We start from the raw sequence: 17,736 nt of genomic DNA on the forward strand, positions 1-17,736 counted from the left end.
AGGTTCATCAAGGGGGAGGGTGAAAGATAGATAATCGTAGGTGCTGTGTGGTAGTGATGTCGAGTTCATTTTACTGTTCTTTTTTTGTACGTTTGAAAAGTTCCATAATAAAATGTTTTGTTTTAAATGTCAGTCTTTTGATCGTGATTTAGTATTTTCCCATTCCCCCCGGCCAAATATTTCTCTGTGTTATGGGACAAAATCCCAGTCGTCTCTCACTAGTAGCTGCTCTGGCAACAGGTATAAAAATCTATTGTTTGGTTTAGAAAAAAAAAATAAAGGCTCGAACTTTGAAGTATGAGAAGAGAAACTCAGATATCTACCTTGATGTTTCATACTATCTCAGCTCAGTAAACAATTTCAGAATTAGACCCACCGAGACGAGGAAGGTGAGTGCCAGATAGACATTACCATCTCCGTCATCACTGGGCAATGGTGCAGGCACTTAAGAACGAATTCAACTGTTGACTGAGAAAGCATGACTCTGGTAATGCAGAAGGTGGAACTCTCTTTTGGGACAAAGTATGTTTCCCAACCTTCTCCTGCTCCCTGTTACACACACGTAAATGCTCCCCAAGAGAGGCCTGGATCAATAGACAGCAAATTAAACCACTTAGCCTGGAAGTAGTGGTCTTGCTAGAACCAGACTCTTGGGAAAACTCTTGGAAATTTCCATTCTAGAATCTTCCTATCTATAGGAATTGGTAGATTGAAGCATAATCCAAAGGTTTTTTTAAAAATTTTTCTCGAGGGAGGGGCGCCTGGGTGGCGCAGTCGGTTAAGCGTCCGACTTCAGCCAGGTCACGATCTCGCGGTCCGTGGGTTCGAGCCCCGCGTCGGGCTCTGGGCTGATGGCTCAGAGCCTGGAGCCTGTTTCCGATTCTGTGTCTCCCTCTCTCTCTGCCCCTCCCCCGTTCATGCTCTGTCTCTCTCTGTCCCAAAAATAAATAAAAAACGTTGAAAAAAAAAATTTTAAATTTTTCTCAAGGGAGGGCCTGCTTCCCAATGGCTTTTCAACACACATAAGATAACCCAGATAGGCACAAGGGGAAGGAGGCAGGGTCCAGCATCAGATAGATTCCTGGCTTTACCGGATTTCCCTGGAGGCAATGGAAATGCAGTGGCCATGTGATACCCCAGTTTCCACATCTATCAAGTGGTGACAATAGAGGTTATGGGGATTAGATAATACAATGCATAGGAAGTGCTTAGCACAGCAGCTAATACATTGAAAACACTCAATACATGGGTTTGGCTTTTGTAAATTATTTGATTGTTTACCACATCTTTATACGCCAGCTACATTTTAGCATAATCCAGACAAGCTCACTCGCCATTCAATCCAAACCCCTTGTACAGGGAAAAATGTGTTTCCAAACACAAATATAAACTCATTTTATTACGCTTTTGAAATAAGAAAATATGAGCATAAATATCTGATCTACTAGTAAAATCACAATCTGAAAAAAAAAAAAAAAAGGCCCAATGGTACAGTGTATCGATAGAAGTTAGCTTTTTTGCTTTTCTACTCAATTTCAAAGTAGAGCTCACAGTGATATGAAGAAATATTTTAAGATGCAGAATCATCCTACCACAATTTTGTTCTTGATTCCACAAAACACATCATTCCTACGAATCTCTCCCTTTTGGAAAAAACAGTATAGGCACATGGAACCTTAACAGTAAAATTTTGTGGAGATACAATGGTGGAGTCTAAGATCTACATTTTCCTTGCTGGTTTTCTAAAATTGCGCTCCAAATGGGCAAGTAAAATACAAATTTATGCATGTAGAAAGTAAAAATATCCCAAATACTTTAAACAGATTTTTTAAAGCTCTGGTTTCTATACTCATTTTTCAGGAACACTTAGAATACTTCAGAGAAATCATACTGCAGAACTGGAGAAAGAAAGTTTTACTCTGGCCGCTAGGAAAAAATATGTCTAGGAATATTTAGAACTATTTATATTTCAAAAAATCTTTAGGCTTGAAGATTCAAGAAACGATATCTAGTATAAAGTGCTATTCCAAACACACATAAGTTCATCATAACTTTGACTTTTTACAGATATTTTCCAAGTATTATTTGTAGATTGCAAATGATCTAGTAAGTGGGTTCAAAACTTAATTCTTGAGCTAAGTAAAAAGATAACAGGCGACATTCAAATTTATCTTTGGAAAGCAGCAGTGAAATATTACAGTTTTCTTCCATTAAATCAAGTCAGTATTTCATTCTGAAAGCAAGGTATTAAGATGCAATTTTATGAAATAATCCAGTTATAGGCGAAGACTCTTGGTGAACACGCTTCGTCAACCTAGGATCCTCCTCAGTGCCCACCAGGCATTTGTGAGACCGCCTGAGGGACAATGGATTAAATGGCCTTTAGGGTAAAAATATTTCTTTGAGGTTCAGATTTAAAATTTCTCTATAATTAAAATCCTTTTTCGATTGTGTAATTTTCTCCTAATTTACAGGTATGACACGATTTGGCGATTCAGGGCTATCACTTTGTGGATTTAAAAGCTATTGGAGACAAGCTGGAGGCTCTGGCCTTTCTCTTCTCTTTGATACCCTCCCTCCGAAGTGTCAGAAATTGTCCCAAACTATAGGAAAATAGAGTACTTGAGAATGAGTAAACTATTCTAATCCAAGGAGTGAAGGTATGTGAAAGAGTTCTATGAACTGTAAAATACCACACCTCTAGCCTTCTTAACCTTCTCCTCCCTCTCGCCTGAACAAAGCTCTGATTAATGAGAGGGCTAGGATGCTGAGGTTAACCCCTGAAGCCTTCTCATTCATCTGGAGAGGCCCATAAAGTTCCGAACGATTATCCATCAAGAGATAAAGGGCAGTGGACATCGGAACAAGAATTAACACAGGCAGAAAGGAATCTCACCTCTGGAATATCTCTAGAACAATCTTTTTCAGGCAAACCTCCCTTTTGGGTAATGATGAACCTAAATGTCTGGTCTGAAAAGAAAACTCCCGTCAGACCCCTGCTGATTTGAGAATTCAATTCCTGCCCAGTTGGAATACTGCCAACATTTTTCAGTTCCTAACGGGAATGTGTGTGTAAGTTCAATAAAAGCTTTGTTTCTAAAGACGGGTTGGTGTTAACATTTCAGGTGAGACTGAGGAATCACCCTTGTGACTTGGCGTATTCTGCTAAACTCAGTATTATATGTGATAGGAACAGAGGTGAGGGCCGGGTCAGAGGTGAGGGGCTCAGTCTTAGGAAGAAGGCTTTCAGTGGAGGTGGAGAGGTGAAGATGCCAACCCTTCCTCACAGTGGAGATTCTCGTCAGGGCTTTAAACAGAGTCGTTGAAGAATACTTTAGATTCTTCAAAAGGCAGTGATTCATACAGACCCCCTTCTCCAAAAAAGCATAAAGTAAGCTCACCTACACGTCATTGTTTCTCTTTACCTTCTGACTGAGGAAGATGGAGGGCCAGAGAGTTGGAGACAAAGCTTCCCAATGTCATCTTCTTTGGTCATGCCTTGAAATTACCCCCAATTACCACTAACTGCATCCGCTATGTCCTAACATTCTCCACGGAGTGATGCTCATTGCCTGAAAGATGTGAGTTCAATTGTGAGTACAAATCCCAAATGAGGAAACTCTGAGCCAGTCCAACGTGCTTTGTTATTTGCTATTTTCCCCTATAAACGCGTTAATAAAACAACAATAATAATTTCCTTGGAAGGCAGTGCTTCTGCCAAAATAAAAATGCTTCAGAGACACACACGGTCTGGTGGTCCCACCTCTCTCAGCCCTGAAGATTCCCAGGCTCCGGGCCACTGGTCATGTGGGCGACACTGCGACAGTGACAGCTTCCTCCTCTTTGTGATCTAACTCTTTTGCTACAGAGTAAGCCACCGATCCATTGGTCCAGAGCTGCAGCTTCGGATCAGACTCTTTGGCCAGGAACTGCAGCTGGGTTTTTTTCATCTTCTTTACAAGTCTAGCAAAGCCAAGCAACACAGAACTAAATATCATTGAGAATCCACAGAGCAGAAAGGCTGCAGTGTAGCTGCCCGTCGTATCCACAAGCCATCCTGTAATAAGCAACAGCGAAATTACATTGTGGAGTTGACAATTCAATTATTTACCTACTCTCAAATCTAATCATTTCTTTTTTTTTTTTTTAATGTTTAATTTTGAGAAAGAGAGAGAGGGAGAGACAGAGTGTGAGCAGGGGAGGGCAGAGAGAGGGAGAGGGAGATAGAATCCGAAGCAGGCTCCAGGCTCTGAGCTGTCGGCACAGAGCCTGACACGTGGGGCTCGAACCCACGAACTGTGAGATCATGACCTGGGCCGAAGTTGGACACTTAACCAGCTGAGCCACCCAGGTGCCCCAAATCTAATCATTTCGAAGGATAAGAACAATAGATTGGTAGCACCACCATTATAATTTTGACATGAGAAGCAGATCTAAAAATATGGTGCAGCAACTGAAAATGCATTCTGTTTTCTAGGAAAAGTTCTTAAATGGATTGTCATCGCTGGGTAAAGTGCTTGGAAGAGTGTCCCATTCTTAGTAATCGCACAATAAATATTGTTATTAATCCTAGACAATATGGTAGAAAAGATAAAAAATAGCATCAAATTATTGATGTTGGGATCACTTATCTCTGGTGTTAAGAGAATATAATTGTACCAAATGCTGGTAGTATTCCCAACACCCACATACTGTCTATCTTGAGTGACATTAACATGCTCCTGGATATAGAAGAATCCAAATTTTCGGCTGGATCCAGTCATTGTACCCCATACAGTGAAAATCAGAACTTTGGGCCATCTTAGATGCGGCCAACGCAAACATCACAAGATATCATTCTGCAATCATGGCTTTTTTTTTTCTTCTTTTCTTTATCTCCTTTTGCAACAAATTAATCCCAATATCAATTCCCGCTCTAAATTTTGAGGAGAACCAGGGCATATGATATGCAAAATATGGGCCACAATGATCAGAGAATCGATGGCATCAAATTAGACCTTGGCAGGCAATTATTTTACGATTAAAAAGTTTTTTAAAAACTCCTCTAAACTTCTATGCCAAGAAAATCCTCTGGAAAAGTATATGATTTTTCCTTTCACCCACTTCATTAGTCAAAAACGGTATGCAGAAGTTGTTACAAGCCCCACCAAGTTTCCTGTAATTCAAACTACTCTCGAATATTTTAGTTATCCTGTGATTTGCTTATGCATTTCTGTAGCACCAAACAAAAGAGACTGAGTAGAGAGATGTCATTTTAACAGTAATTAAATAAGAGAAGTATTATGGTAAGAACTTACACCCTAATCCTCCAATGCCTGGCAACGAGAATGTCTAATTTGCCAAATGAAGGCCATGGATCAAAAAAAAGGATCCAGGAATCCAAATTTCATTTATGCACTATGACTTTTTAACTGAATTACACTGCTCCCTCCAAGGTTGGTAAACACAAAAATTGGCTACCAAAGGAGGATTGGGGGACTTTTGGGGGCAGTTTCCAAAAAATGAAGCACTAAAAAGATGGTCCTGTATCACAGAATTTAAACTGACCAGGAAATTTTTTAAATGTTTATTTAGTTTTGAGAGAGAGAGAGAGAGAGAGAGAGAGAGAGAGAGAGAGAGAGAGAGAGAATAAGCAGGGGAAGGGCAGAGACAGAGGGAGATATAGAATCTGAAGCAGGCTCCAGACTCCGAGATGTTGGCACAGAGCCCAATGCAGGGCTCGAACCCACGAACCATGAGATCATGACCTGAGCTGAAGTCGGAGGCTTAACTGACTGAGCCACCAAGGCACCCCTGACCAGGAATTTTTATCTGCAGCTGTGAAACAGCCACAGTTTCCCCTAGTTGGCTGCTTTAGCAATGGCTGGGTTCGGAAATCATTCTATAGTTTCACTATACGCTAACTAATTTGGATGTAAATTAAAAAAAAAATAAAATAAAAATACTATCCGTAGTCTCTTAAGAATATAGGGCCCCTTTGGCTCCTTTGGCTGGCACTCAAGACCCTCCGCTATGACACCCACTTACCATTTCAGCCTCACTGCCCACTCTCCCCAAGTGGAATCCTGTACTCCCTCCAGACTTCCCTCTGAATGTGCCTGACTTATTTATAAGCCTGGACAGCTGCTCCATTCCATTGCTCCCATCATTAGTGTGGAATGGAATCAAGACCCTAATTTTGGACTTTTTCTTTCCAAGTAGGCTAAAGTCTCCACTTGGCTGGAAGAAAATGATAAAACAAGGACACAAGTGAGACCATGATACCTCGGTGGCTCTTGAATCCCTTTCTCTTTCGCTCTTCCCAACTTAACTTCCAGTCCCCATTGTCTGTGTGTGAGTTGACAGTTTTCACATCAGTATGACAAACAGAAGAGGCGTCTGGGGGATCTCTCTGGAAACTTACCTGCGATGGGTGGGCTCACCAAGTACGGCACTGCATGAAGGAAGTACACCACACCGAGGGCTGATGACAAAGACGTGGTCCCTACTATTTCTGCAGTCACTACTGGGATCAGAGTCACGTAGGCACCATCAAAGTAGCCAAAGGTACAAGAGAAAGGCACGAGGAGGGGAAGACTCTGGAGCATCGGGAGGCAGAGATAGCAAAGCCCATCCAGTCCCACGGCAAAGAGGTAGCAGACATACCGGTAATTCTTCAGGCACCTGTGGATTTGAAGACCAAGAATGAGTGCAGAATGCACAGCTTCTATCAAAGAGCTTTGGAACCATGGCCATGCAGCGATAAGCACTGCAGTTATTTATAGAGAAGGCTTCCCGTTATCCGTGTCGTCTACCTATCTTTCTTTTGGTATAGGAACACACAAGACTTCATCTTCCCAGGAAACATGGTGTGGCACAAAATACGCTCTAAAACTAAAAAGAAAGAACTGAATCCAGTTCTGTCACCTACGAACTGCTTAACTCTAATCTCCATTTCTTTAAGCTGTATAATGGGAAGGTTACCTATCCCATACGGTCACCCTAAGGATAGTTGTAAACTAACAAGTCGAGTGTCAGGAGACTATTTTCTAGCCGTCTACCATATTAGATGCTTTCAGGTACGTCACCCATTGGTGTCTGCTACGTCATATGTGGTCAATAACCCAAGTTACACAAGGGAGAAGCTAGAATATGAAGACATTAAAATGACTGGCCAGAGATGATGTCAGTCTTGTACTAGGACTAAGTGTTATTTTCAAGACCTCCCCAGTGGTACTTCCGTTACCTTTTCCCCCTATGGCTCCAAACTCATCATTGATACCAATTATTTCAAAGACTCGGTACAGTATCAGCCCCGGCCATTTATGCTTTACAAATGTTTTTCAACCCGCAGTCTCATTTGAGCCTCACAAAATGCTAAGAGGTCAACAGAGAAATATTGCACTCGCCTGTTTTACAGATGAAGACCCTTGAAGATCTGAGGGTCACTAATTTCCCCTAGGTCACAGGGATAGTAAGGGGCAGAGCCAGCAGAAGAACTTAGGTCTGGTATAGCCCCTGAGCAGAGATGCCTCTATCAAACCTACACTGGGGCTGCTTCTTGTGGTGTTAGTGGTCAAGATAGAGACCCCAGCTCTTCCCGCTTTTCCTTAACCATTAAATTTGGAATTAACTTTAAATATTATACTCATAGCACTGGAGAATGGCTGTTGGACACTGAGTAAGTACCGAAGACATAACATGTGAGAAGCCACATGATGATTGCTCTCCCAGGTCACAGCTCGAGTGTGAAGAGAATCTGAGTATCTCACTCTTCTTCAATCCAAGCAGTAAGCATTAGCTTAAGAAACTACCTAGTAGATTTGTTACAACTTGGGTTTCTAAGCCTAAAATCATACTGTAAGCATTTGCTATCCACATGGTCAAACACAAATGTGTGGCTATAAATAATGTGTTAGTTTTGCACCTAATCTCCCTGCCTGGACTCAATTCTGTTCCTCTCTCCATTTCCAGCCAGCCTCTGTGTTTTTTGTTTGTTTGCTTGTTTTGTTTTGTTTTGTCTTTAAACTAAAACCGCAACACCCAGCCTGAGCACTGACTTGACTTCGGATGGAATGAAATGTGTCACCAGAACTTGTGGTTACCACAGGTTTCTGCAATTTAGACATACCCATCATCCTGAACCGTCTAGAACAGAGGTTGGCAAACCATGGCCACATCTAGATCACCACCTGTTTTTGCACTATCTGTGAACTAAGAAGCGTTTTCTGTTTCTGAGTGGTTGGAACAAAAAACCAAAAGAACAATACTATTTCAACGTGTGAAAATTATCTGGGAAATTAAAATTTCAGTATCCATAGTAAAGTCCTACTGGAACGTAGCCACTCTCATTTCTTCACATATTGTCTATAGTTGTTTTGTGCTACAACAGCAGAACTGAATACTTGTGATCACATGACCCATGGAGCCAAAAACGTTTACTGTCTACCTCTTTACGGGAAAAGGTTTCCAACCTCTACCTAGAAGAAACAGCAGGGGGGTTGCCCTCAGATACTGAAAACTCATTGACGTCACTCAGATGTAGGTTTTGTTCAGGGTAAGGGGATGAGGGGGATCTCAAAGCTGGGAGTCCCCTGGTAGGGCGCCGACTGTGGTTTCACGGATTTTACCTTCTGTCAGTTAGCCATCCAAATGTGATATTGCCAATAATGTCAATCACCCCGAGTATGGACATAAGGAAAGCAGCTTGCTGGTGACTCACTCCGACACTCAGAGCATAAGGTACCAAGTACACAAAGAGAGGGCTGCAGCCGTAAGCCATGAACAGAACAGAGATGGCTAACACAACGAAGTCTGACATCAGTAAAAAACTGTATTCCTGTTGCAAAGAGCAACAGAGGCAGGTCTGCACCCATTTTTTAGTCAAAGTTGCACAGGGAGACACTCGCTTAAAGTCTTGTTTCTGAGTTCTACAGATGTGGTCCTGCTCTGGAGTCGTAGGGTCCTCTTTCAGAGTAATAGGCCGCATCAAGGCGCCGCAAACACAGAGATTCAAAACGAAGCCCCCAAGAATGAGTAACGCTCCCCGCCAGGAAAACTGTTCAATAAGGAGTTGAACCACCGGAGCCAGTATGAAGGTGCCAATGCCACTTCCTGACATAGCGATCCCGTAAGCAAGGGCCTTCCGTCTGCTGAAATATTTGCCAACCATGGCAATAGCTGGAGAGTAACAAAGTGCAAATCCGAGACCTAAGGATGAAGAGAAGTACATGAGTTCTGGTATACCGTGAGCAGCCGATGAAACAAAATATTTCAGAATAAATTTATTTGGATTAAAGAGAATCTGGCCTTCTGTCAAACCCTTTTAAAACTATTTTCTACACCAAGCTGAAGAGGAGTCTCCCTGACCCGTCATTCACAGTTTGGGAAGCATAGTATGTGTGGATGGATGGATGGATGGATGGATGGATGGATAGATAGATATCTACAGATATCTATATCTGCCATATTTTTTTAAGGTTTGCTTCCAAAGAAGAAAGTCATATATATAGATATAGATATATAGAGATATATGAAATGAAATATATTTTAATATGTGAAATATTAAAATGAAAGGAAGAGCTTAAAAAATCATTACGCGAACTGAATTTGAATAACTGGAAAATGAAGATAATGCTGACCCAAGAAACTTATTCTCCCCACCCAATACCTCTTTTTATCTTGAATTATCCAGAGGATTACTTCAACTCTTCACTGCCTATGAAAACACAACTCTGATCATCTGGACCACTCATGGAATTTGGGTTTAAATAGCATATATGACCCCATGAAAGTTTCAGAATAATTTCACATAATGGGGAAACTTCATGCCAACTTTGTGTATGAACACAGCATGTACACATAGTAACCTGAACATATTCCTTAAAGTCAGCAGAAAGCCTTTTAAGGATTTTCAGTTTCTATTCCTTTTAAGTCAAGAAAATCCGAAGAGTGTAAAACCTTGAACTCATGGCATCTAAATGGAAAAACAGAACGACCTTCGGCTCCTATTCCCATCTGCAGTGCTGGGTGACCTATGATCCAGATTTGCCTGGACTGATGGGTTTCCGGGATATGAGATGTTCAGTGCTAAGACCAGGGCACTCCCTGGTAAACTGGGATGACTGGACACCTAGCAGTTGGGACTTTTGGGTTACATAGAACAGATACCTTTTTTTTTTTTAAGCGGACAGAGCCAGATTTATAAAATCATTATGAGATTATGTCCTTCATTGACCAGATCATGCTACCCCTACGGCCCAGACTGAGTTAGTGCTATTCCACATTCCTTTGAGTGATGGGGCAAAATGCCACTCCAGTGCCACCGAGTGACCCCACCTTGATGCTTTGCAGTGCCCTTAGGTATGATTTATGGGATGCACATAGATTACTTCTCTTCTTGCAGGGTTCGTCATAATTCTCTAAAGCATAATTCCATCACATTGAGAGAGAATGCATAATGTAAAAATCTTCACAATAAGGGGCTTTCTTTTTTAAATTGTAAACCCCTATTTATTGGATGATGCTCCTCACTCACTATAAAGCAGGGGCAACTCAGGCCGAGCGCAGATAGTGTTTTGGTGTCTCGGCAAAGATGTTGGGAGAATGATGACTGCTGAAAATTTATGGTGCCCTGGCTAACATCTCATTGCTTCTGAGTACAGAATCTCAGCCATCCACCGCTACCAGAGGGGAAGCCGGAAATCACTTCTATCATGTGGCTGAATTGAAGGAGTTGATACATTTTCATTCCAGGAGTGCAATCAATTGCATTTCCAGCTCTTTTAACTGCTAGGTAGGTGGACATAAGCTAAGTCAACTAAATTATGCAACTATGGGGCACCCAGGTGGCTCAGTTGGGCGTCTGACTTTGGCTCAGGTCATGATCTCACCGCTTGTGGGTTCGAGCCCCGGCTCTGTACTAACAGTTCAGAGCCCGGAGCCTGCTTTGGATTCTGCGTCTCCCTCTCTCTCTGCCCCTCCCCTGCTCATGCTCTCTCTCTCTCCTTCAGAAATAAATAAACATGAAAAAAATTTTACGTTACGCATCTAACAAGATGACTATTTTACGGAACACAGTTCTGTTGATTGCTTGACAACACCTGAAGGGGGTGGGGAGACAAGCGGTACAAAGAGCCCTTACCTGTGAGAACTCCCAGAGTGAGGTAGAGATGCTTCAGACTGGTGGCAAATGAGCCCAGGATGAGACCAGTCGATGCAAGCAAGCCACCCAGCATGATTCCCACTTGACAGGATAAATGGTTACTGATGACACTCCCAAGTGGAGCTTCAAAAACAATAATAAATAGGTTCAGCAGAGAGGCCTTGAGGGCACTGTGGAAAGGCTGTGGGGTTGCGTTGACAGAACAGAGAATGGTTGACCTTTACGGCATCAAGCCCGTCTCGCTCATTTCACATATTTGGAAACTGAGAACAGAGGAAATGACTTGTCTATGGTCACACGGAGAACAAGTAGCAAAGCCGGAATTAGGATCGGTTCTGCTGAGTTGCATTTCCGTGCGCCCTTCGCTTCTCCATTCTATTATAGTCATAATTCCAGGGCTTGAGGTGCTTTTAAAATAGTGAATCAGGGGCGCCTGGGTGGCGCAGTCGGTTAAGCGTCCGACTTCAGCCAGGTCACGATCTCGCGGTCCGTGAGTTCCAGCCCCGCGTCGGGCTCTGGGCCGATGGCTCAGAGCCTGGAGCCTGCTTCCGATTCTGTGTCTCCCTCTCTCTCTGCCCCTCCCCCGTTCATGCTCTGTCTCTCTCTGTCCCAAAAATAAATAAACGTTGAAAAAAAAATTTTTTTAAATAGTGAATCAGCTCCTTATTTAAATTACATGCCACTTACACAGGGATGTGGATTGTATGTTTCACATAGTATTAATCATGCATCATTAGCAATAATTATCACAGTTAACCAGTAGGGAAGGAAAGTGGCAACACTGTGTGGCCACTAGTGTTATGCAGGAAAAGGCCAAGGAAAAAGACCATTCCACAATCTGGTACTGTTTTCAGGCTTTAGGAAACCCTGTGGATGAGAAATCAAAACCCAGAAAATCTAGCAAAATGCCTCACATCCGTAGCGACATTTGGGTTGGCCTCACTCTATTTGTGGTTTAACAATGTGTTATAATTGTGCCAGTTTTCAGGTTTATAGAATATGAATTAAGCTGGAATAGACCAAGGAGAAATTGAAGTTCAGGGGACTATGGCATGTCCAAGATCACCAACAAGTATAGCTCAGGGCACCTGACACCAAGTTCAGGGTTATTTCACCCTGTTACTCTGTCTCCTTGGGCCTCCCAGACTGATGGCAGAGGAGACATGGGGAAAGCATGAGAATTCTTTCTATGGAACAACTCATGCTGAGCAGTATTCCTAGTACGAAGACCAGAAGAGCAAGTTCTTCGGGTATCTGTGGAGTATAATTTTGTATTGGTCAGGTTGAAACTGGGGCCTGACTCAAATGTACGTGACAGAACCAGTCGTCAGCCTGATGTCTCCTGCCTAGTTAAAACAGTGGCTGTGTGCCTATATAATCTCTGGAGAACAGGAAGGAGCAAAACTCCTGAGAATATATCTAATTCTCCAGGCTACTGCCGCTATGGCTATTGGAAAGTGACAAAACTTACACTAAACTCAATGAAAAGTGCCCCCAGTGGGTGTCTGCAGCCTCTTCTCCATCTCCTGCCAGATGAGCAACATGGAAACTGGTACATGGAAACTGGATCCAACAGGCCTCAAGTCCTTGCATGGCCTCCAGTCCTTGAATTTTAAAATGCTGCATCTAATATGACCCAGCTTTATCACACAGTCACTGTGATCCTGTTGGTCACCGAAGGCCATTTAGTCTTCTTCTGGGGATTATAAATATTCTCCAAAAGATAACAGTGAGGGAAATGAGTCACCTGTGTCATCTGAGAAAGATAAACATGGCTCACTTGGCATACAAAGGCTGCGACTAATAACATGACCCTGAAAACCAACTGATAATCTTCCTGATTAAAAAAACAAACAAAACAAACAAACAAACAAGAAAACAGGGTAGAAAACCCAAAGATATTATTTTCTGATCCCTTAAGACCTTCCAGGGTTATCAGTAGACAGAGTCAACTTAGCCTTTTCATGAAACGTACTCTTCGTCCTAGAACTGCTCTCAAATTCCTCCCAACAAAGGAAATACATTTCAGCACAATTCAACTTATTCCTGAGTATGTCCATTTTTTTTTCTAAAAATAAGTATGAATCAGTACCTAGAGTGGAATCAGTTGATGTTATTTATAAGTTATTAAATAATATGGGATTTCCTTTTTGCCACAAGACATGGCCTGAAGAGATAATAGTATTTTTTTTTAATGCTAAGGATTCATTTAAATGAAATGATTAAATGGGTCTAGACTGCAAATAGATCATTCCAACTTGTCCCAATCTCAGAAACTCTCTAAGACATTCATTTAAGAACTTTGGTTTAAAACGTTTGAAAAGAAAAATCTCAAGACTAGCGTTCCTCTACGACATAGATGGATTGAGAGATTCCATGGATTTTGAGACGACTCTGTACGTCCTCTGTAGTACCCTTGGGGTTTCCTGAATGAAATTATAGTGACGGTGAACGTGCTGATCACATGACTGTACCATCCCATCCTTCCCTCATACTTCTCTAAGAATGAAGGTTTACACATGAAAAACAAAATCCATGAGCCACATTTTGAACCTCTGGGAAGGGAACAGAATAAGAACAAGATTTTGTTGGCATTTGCTTAAGGAGATCATATAGGAATGGCTCATAGTGCGATCCAATGACCGTTTTCATGACTGGAGAATGAGGGGCCATAGCATTTAGCAAAGAGAGGTCAAGCATATACTGTATGGTTAACTGTTTCCCAAATCAGGATGAGTCCTGTGAGGTCCAGCACCCTATCTCTATATGGGAGCACCAAATAGTATGTCTTTTTGAGAGTGTTAATCACCTGTTCTATCTGCCCTCAGCGAAGACCATTAATTCCAAGGGCAGGTCTGGTTGGGTTTGGTTGAAGGTAGGATCGGTCTTTTCTTTTTATATAGTCTTAGCCAACTTTTAGCAAAGCCCTTCTATTCATAAAAAGCTGGTAAACAGAAGCAGTGGAAGGCCAGTGTCACGTACAGTTCAAGAGTAACCAATAATTGTCTAGCCCTGGTGATACTCACCACAGAGCATGGTCACACAGTCTACAATGGAATGGATCCAAGCTGTTTGTGCATAATCCTGAGTGAAGTATGTCTGGAACTCCACAAAAAAAATGGAAATACATCTGAAAAATACAGTGCAAGAATTTTATACAAAAAAAAAAAATGAATGAGCATGGATCAAAACCACAGCTTCAAATTCTGGTTCAGCTGTTCAAATTCTGGTTCAGCTGGTTTAATTGGTTTTCAGTGGTACATTGCTGGACCATAGTAAGTAGGAAGTCAGAATGGGCCAATGGCTACGGAGCCACTCTAAAGGATGAGAAAGAATGTTCATCCACTAGAAGGGCTGCTGAAGCCAAGTGGATATGAGGATCACTGCTGTAGGGAAGGTTTTATGGGAAATATGGCAGGTCAAAAATATGGGTTCTTTTTTATCTTCATATTTCACCAACATCTGTGACTTTTAAGAGGTTGTTACACAAGTTAAAATTTGACAATTAAGAATTATACATCTCTCAGGGTGCCTGGGTGGCTCAGCCAGTTAAGCATTCCACTCTTGATTTTGGCTCAGGTCACGATCTCACAATTCATGGGATCGGGCCCCATGTCGGGGCTTGGGATTCTTTCTGCCCATCCTCTGCTCTCTCTTTCTCTCTCTCTCAAAAAAAGGAGTTCTACATCTCCTCTCCCAGCAATTTCAGTTCTGGGTTTTAACAAAAGGTAATAATCAAATGATGATAATAATAGTAATAATAGATACACATAAAAGGATATATTTTATTTAAAAAAATTTTTTTTTTCAACATTTATTTATTTTTGGGACAGAGAGAGACAGAGCATGAACGGGGGAGGGGCAGAGAGAGAGGGAGACACAGAATCGGAAACAGGCTCCAGGCTCCGAGCCATCAGCCCAGAGCCTGACGCGGGGCTCGAACTCCCGGACCGCGAGATCGTGACCTGGCTGAAGTCGGACGCTTAACTGACTGCGCCACCCAGGCGCCCCAAAAGGATATATTTTAAAGAACTATTTGTAAAGGTCAAATATTGTAACCAACCTATTTGCCCATCAATAAGGGACTGGCTAAGTAAATTTTGACATCAATAACATGAAATATTTTTAGGTGTTAAAAACGATGATTTGATATGTATTTATTGATTTGGGAAAAAATTCACAATACAATGTTAAGTAAAACAAAGTAGTTTATATAGTAAAGGCTTATTTTGATAAAATCATAGTTCATATAAATAGAGAAAAAACCAAAAAAGTACCCAGTCATTATACGTGAATGGTGACATTATAAATAATCACGAGAGAGAGAGAGAGAGACAGACAGACAGACAGAGACAGAGAAACTTTACACTGAAAAATTAATTAGGAAAAAAAAGATGTAAGTGATTTTAGAGCAATGATTTGTATCACTGTACAAGTTTGAATGAATGTCATACAGATTAGCAAGTTTCCCAATTCAGGGCAGGAGCTTCTAGTACTCGATTACAGCCAGGGAAGGATCAGGTCTTGGTGAGGATGAGATAGGAGGTCGTCTCTCTGGATAGGGCTACCGTCTAACCCATCATGCTTCAGCAGCCCGCAGTAACCTGTTATTTCTCTCCCCAGCCCTTTCCAGTTGCTGCTAGATGTGAAGGCGGGTGATGGAGAAAAAGAAGAAGGAGGAGAATCAGGTAGAACCGGGACAACTGTGTCAGGCAGGGCCAGCTTTCCCAGCGTGCGTCCTCGGCAATCGCACAGAATCTGGCACTCAGAAGCATAGCATTTCAGCTGTCGCGGTCTTCAAATTTCTAACACGCTCATCTTTGAATTCATGTTTTGTAAGTAAAGTCCAAAGGAGCAACAGGGCATGCACGCGAGCAGAGGAGATACACGCACCACGTGTGTTTGCGACTCTCCGCCTTCCCATGGACACGGGTGGTATTAGACACGCAAACTCTGGCGGACTCACAATGTGTGGGCGTTGGGTTAGACTCAGAGTGTGTGCAAGCTATGTTACACTGACAACTGAATAAGCATGGGGGTAGGGAGAGGAAGGCTCTCACTCCTGAGAGAGGCCATGCTTTCCTTTCAAATCAGAACTTGTTTCAAATGCAGAAAGCAAGCAACGGTGTTCTAGGAAACACAAAGCACTGAGGATTCCCATATCCTTTCCGACTCAGGTTATGTCTCAGTATTTTACTAGCCAACCACTTACGCTGAAAATCATGACATGGAGGAAAAAAGAAAGGTAGGGCTACCCACTGTTCCTTTCCCTTTCCTTCTCTGTCTTCCCTTATTCATCAGGAAGTGGAAGATAGAGAATGTTGACAGAAAGTGAGTGCATCAAGAAACGAAGTGAAAACGGTGGAGGTTGTTTTTTGTTTTGTTTTGTTTTGTTTTTTGGTGCAGGGTTTCCCCTGTTCTGGTGAAAATGAAATACATACACGTGCCTGAGCTCCAGTGATTCTGCATGAGTTCAACGCTCACGTTTGTGTTCAAAACTGGGATTGCAGGATGTAAAGATGAAAGGTAAACTCATGCTAGTAAGAACACCGAAGAGCAAATTAAAAACTCTATGAAGGGGCACCTGGGCGGGGGGGGGGGGGGGGGGAGGGGGAGGGGCCTCAGGTGGTTAAGCATCCGACTCTTGATTTCAGCTCAGGTCATGACCTCACAGTCTGTGAGATAGAGACCCACCTCGGGCTCTGCACTCACAGCGCAAAGAGCGCTTGGGATTCTCTCTCTCCCTCTCTCTTTGCCCCTTGCCCGTGTGTGCACATGCATGCTCTCTCCCTCTCTCTCTCTCTCTCTCAAAATAAATAAATAAACTTAAAAGAGAATAATAATTTCATAGACATCGCCTCATTATCAAAATAGTTAAGTGATCGTTAGCCTGGGTTTCTCAACCCAAGCACTACTGACATTTTGGCCATCATCTTTAACTAAGACAACTCTTGGTTTTAGGGGTTGTCCTGGGTATCATACAGTGTTTGGTGGCATCCCTGGTCTCCACCCCCCAAATGTCTCCAAACATTGCCCACTGTCCCCTGGAGGTCAAAATCAGCCTGGTTGAGAACCACTGATCTAATCTATGGTCAGGTTTTATTCTACCTTATACATAGCTCTCAAATGCCTCCACAGCTCTCCATTCCCCTTATCATTCATAATGCATGCCCATACCTCTCTCCTGGACTGCAGCCCAAACCCTCCTAACTCATCTCCCTGAATTCACACTTGGCTGCCTTCTGTACATTTTATATGCAATGGTCAGTGACCTTACTAGAACGCAAAAGAGATCCTGATGCTTCAGACTCTTTACCATGACTTCTGAGACCCCGCAGGAGTTGACCCTTCTCAGTGTTTCCCCTAACCTACACCATGCATTCCTCATTTCAGCCAGACTGAACTTATTTCCATCACTTTCAACACACCACCCATACTTTTTCACACCTCTGAGCATTAAAGAGTTTTCTTCTTTTCTAGGCTGCTCTCTCAGCTGCCCTCATTCTTGTAGTCTAAAGATAGTAGTCAACTCCTCCAGGGGCACCTGGGTGGCTCAGTTGATTAAGCATCAGACTTCGGCTCAGGTCACGTTC

The 17,736-nt window shown here is 42.4% G+C and overlaps 1 protein-coding gene across 1 annotated transcript in view; it reads right to left on the minus strand.

Moving 5' to 3' along the window:
- Nucleotides 1–1,250: 1,250 nt before the first annotated feature.
- The window catches only part of SLC16A12 (solute carrier family 16 member 12), an 80,328-nt gene continuing 63,842 nt past the window's right edge, over nt 1,251–17,736 (minus strand). Inside the window, 5 exon segments of the mRNA XM_043596942.1 lie at nt 1,251–4,057; nt 6,404–6,663; nt 8,610–9,189; nt 11,123–11,266; nt 14,170–14,273. Coding sequence (XP_043452877.1) covers nt 3,804–4,057; nt 6,404–6,663; nt 8,610–9,189; nt 11,123–11,266; nt 14,170–14,273 — 1,342 coding nt within the window. The 3' untranslated portion in view covers nt 1,251–3,803.

This window comes from Prionailurus bengalensis, chromosome D2, assembly GCF_016509475.1.
Source record: "Prionailurus bengalensis isolate Pbe53 chromosome D2, Fcat_Pben_1.1_paternal_pri, whole genome shotgun sequence".
In the NCBI taxonomy this organism is placed as follows: Eukaryota; Metazoa; Chordata; class Mammalia; order Carnivora; family Felidae; genus Prionailurus; species Prionailurus bengalensis.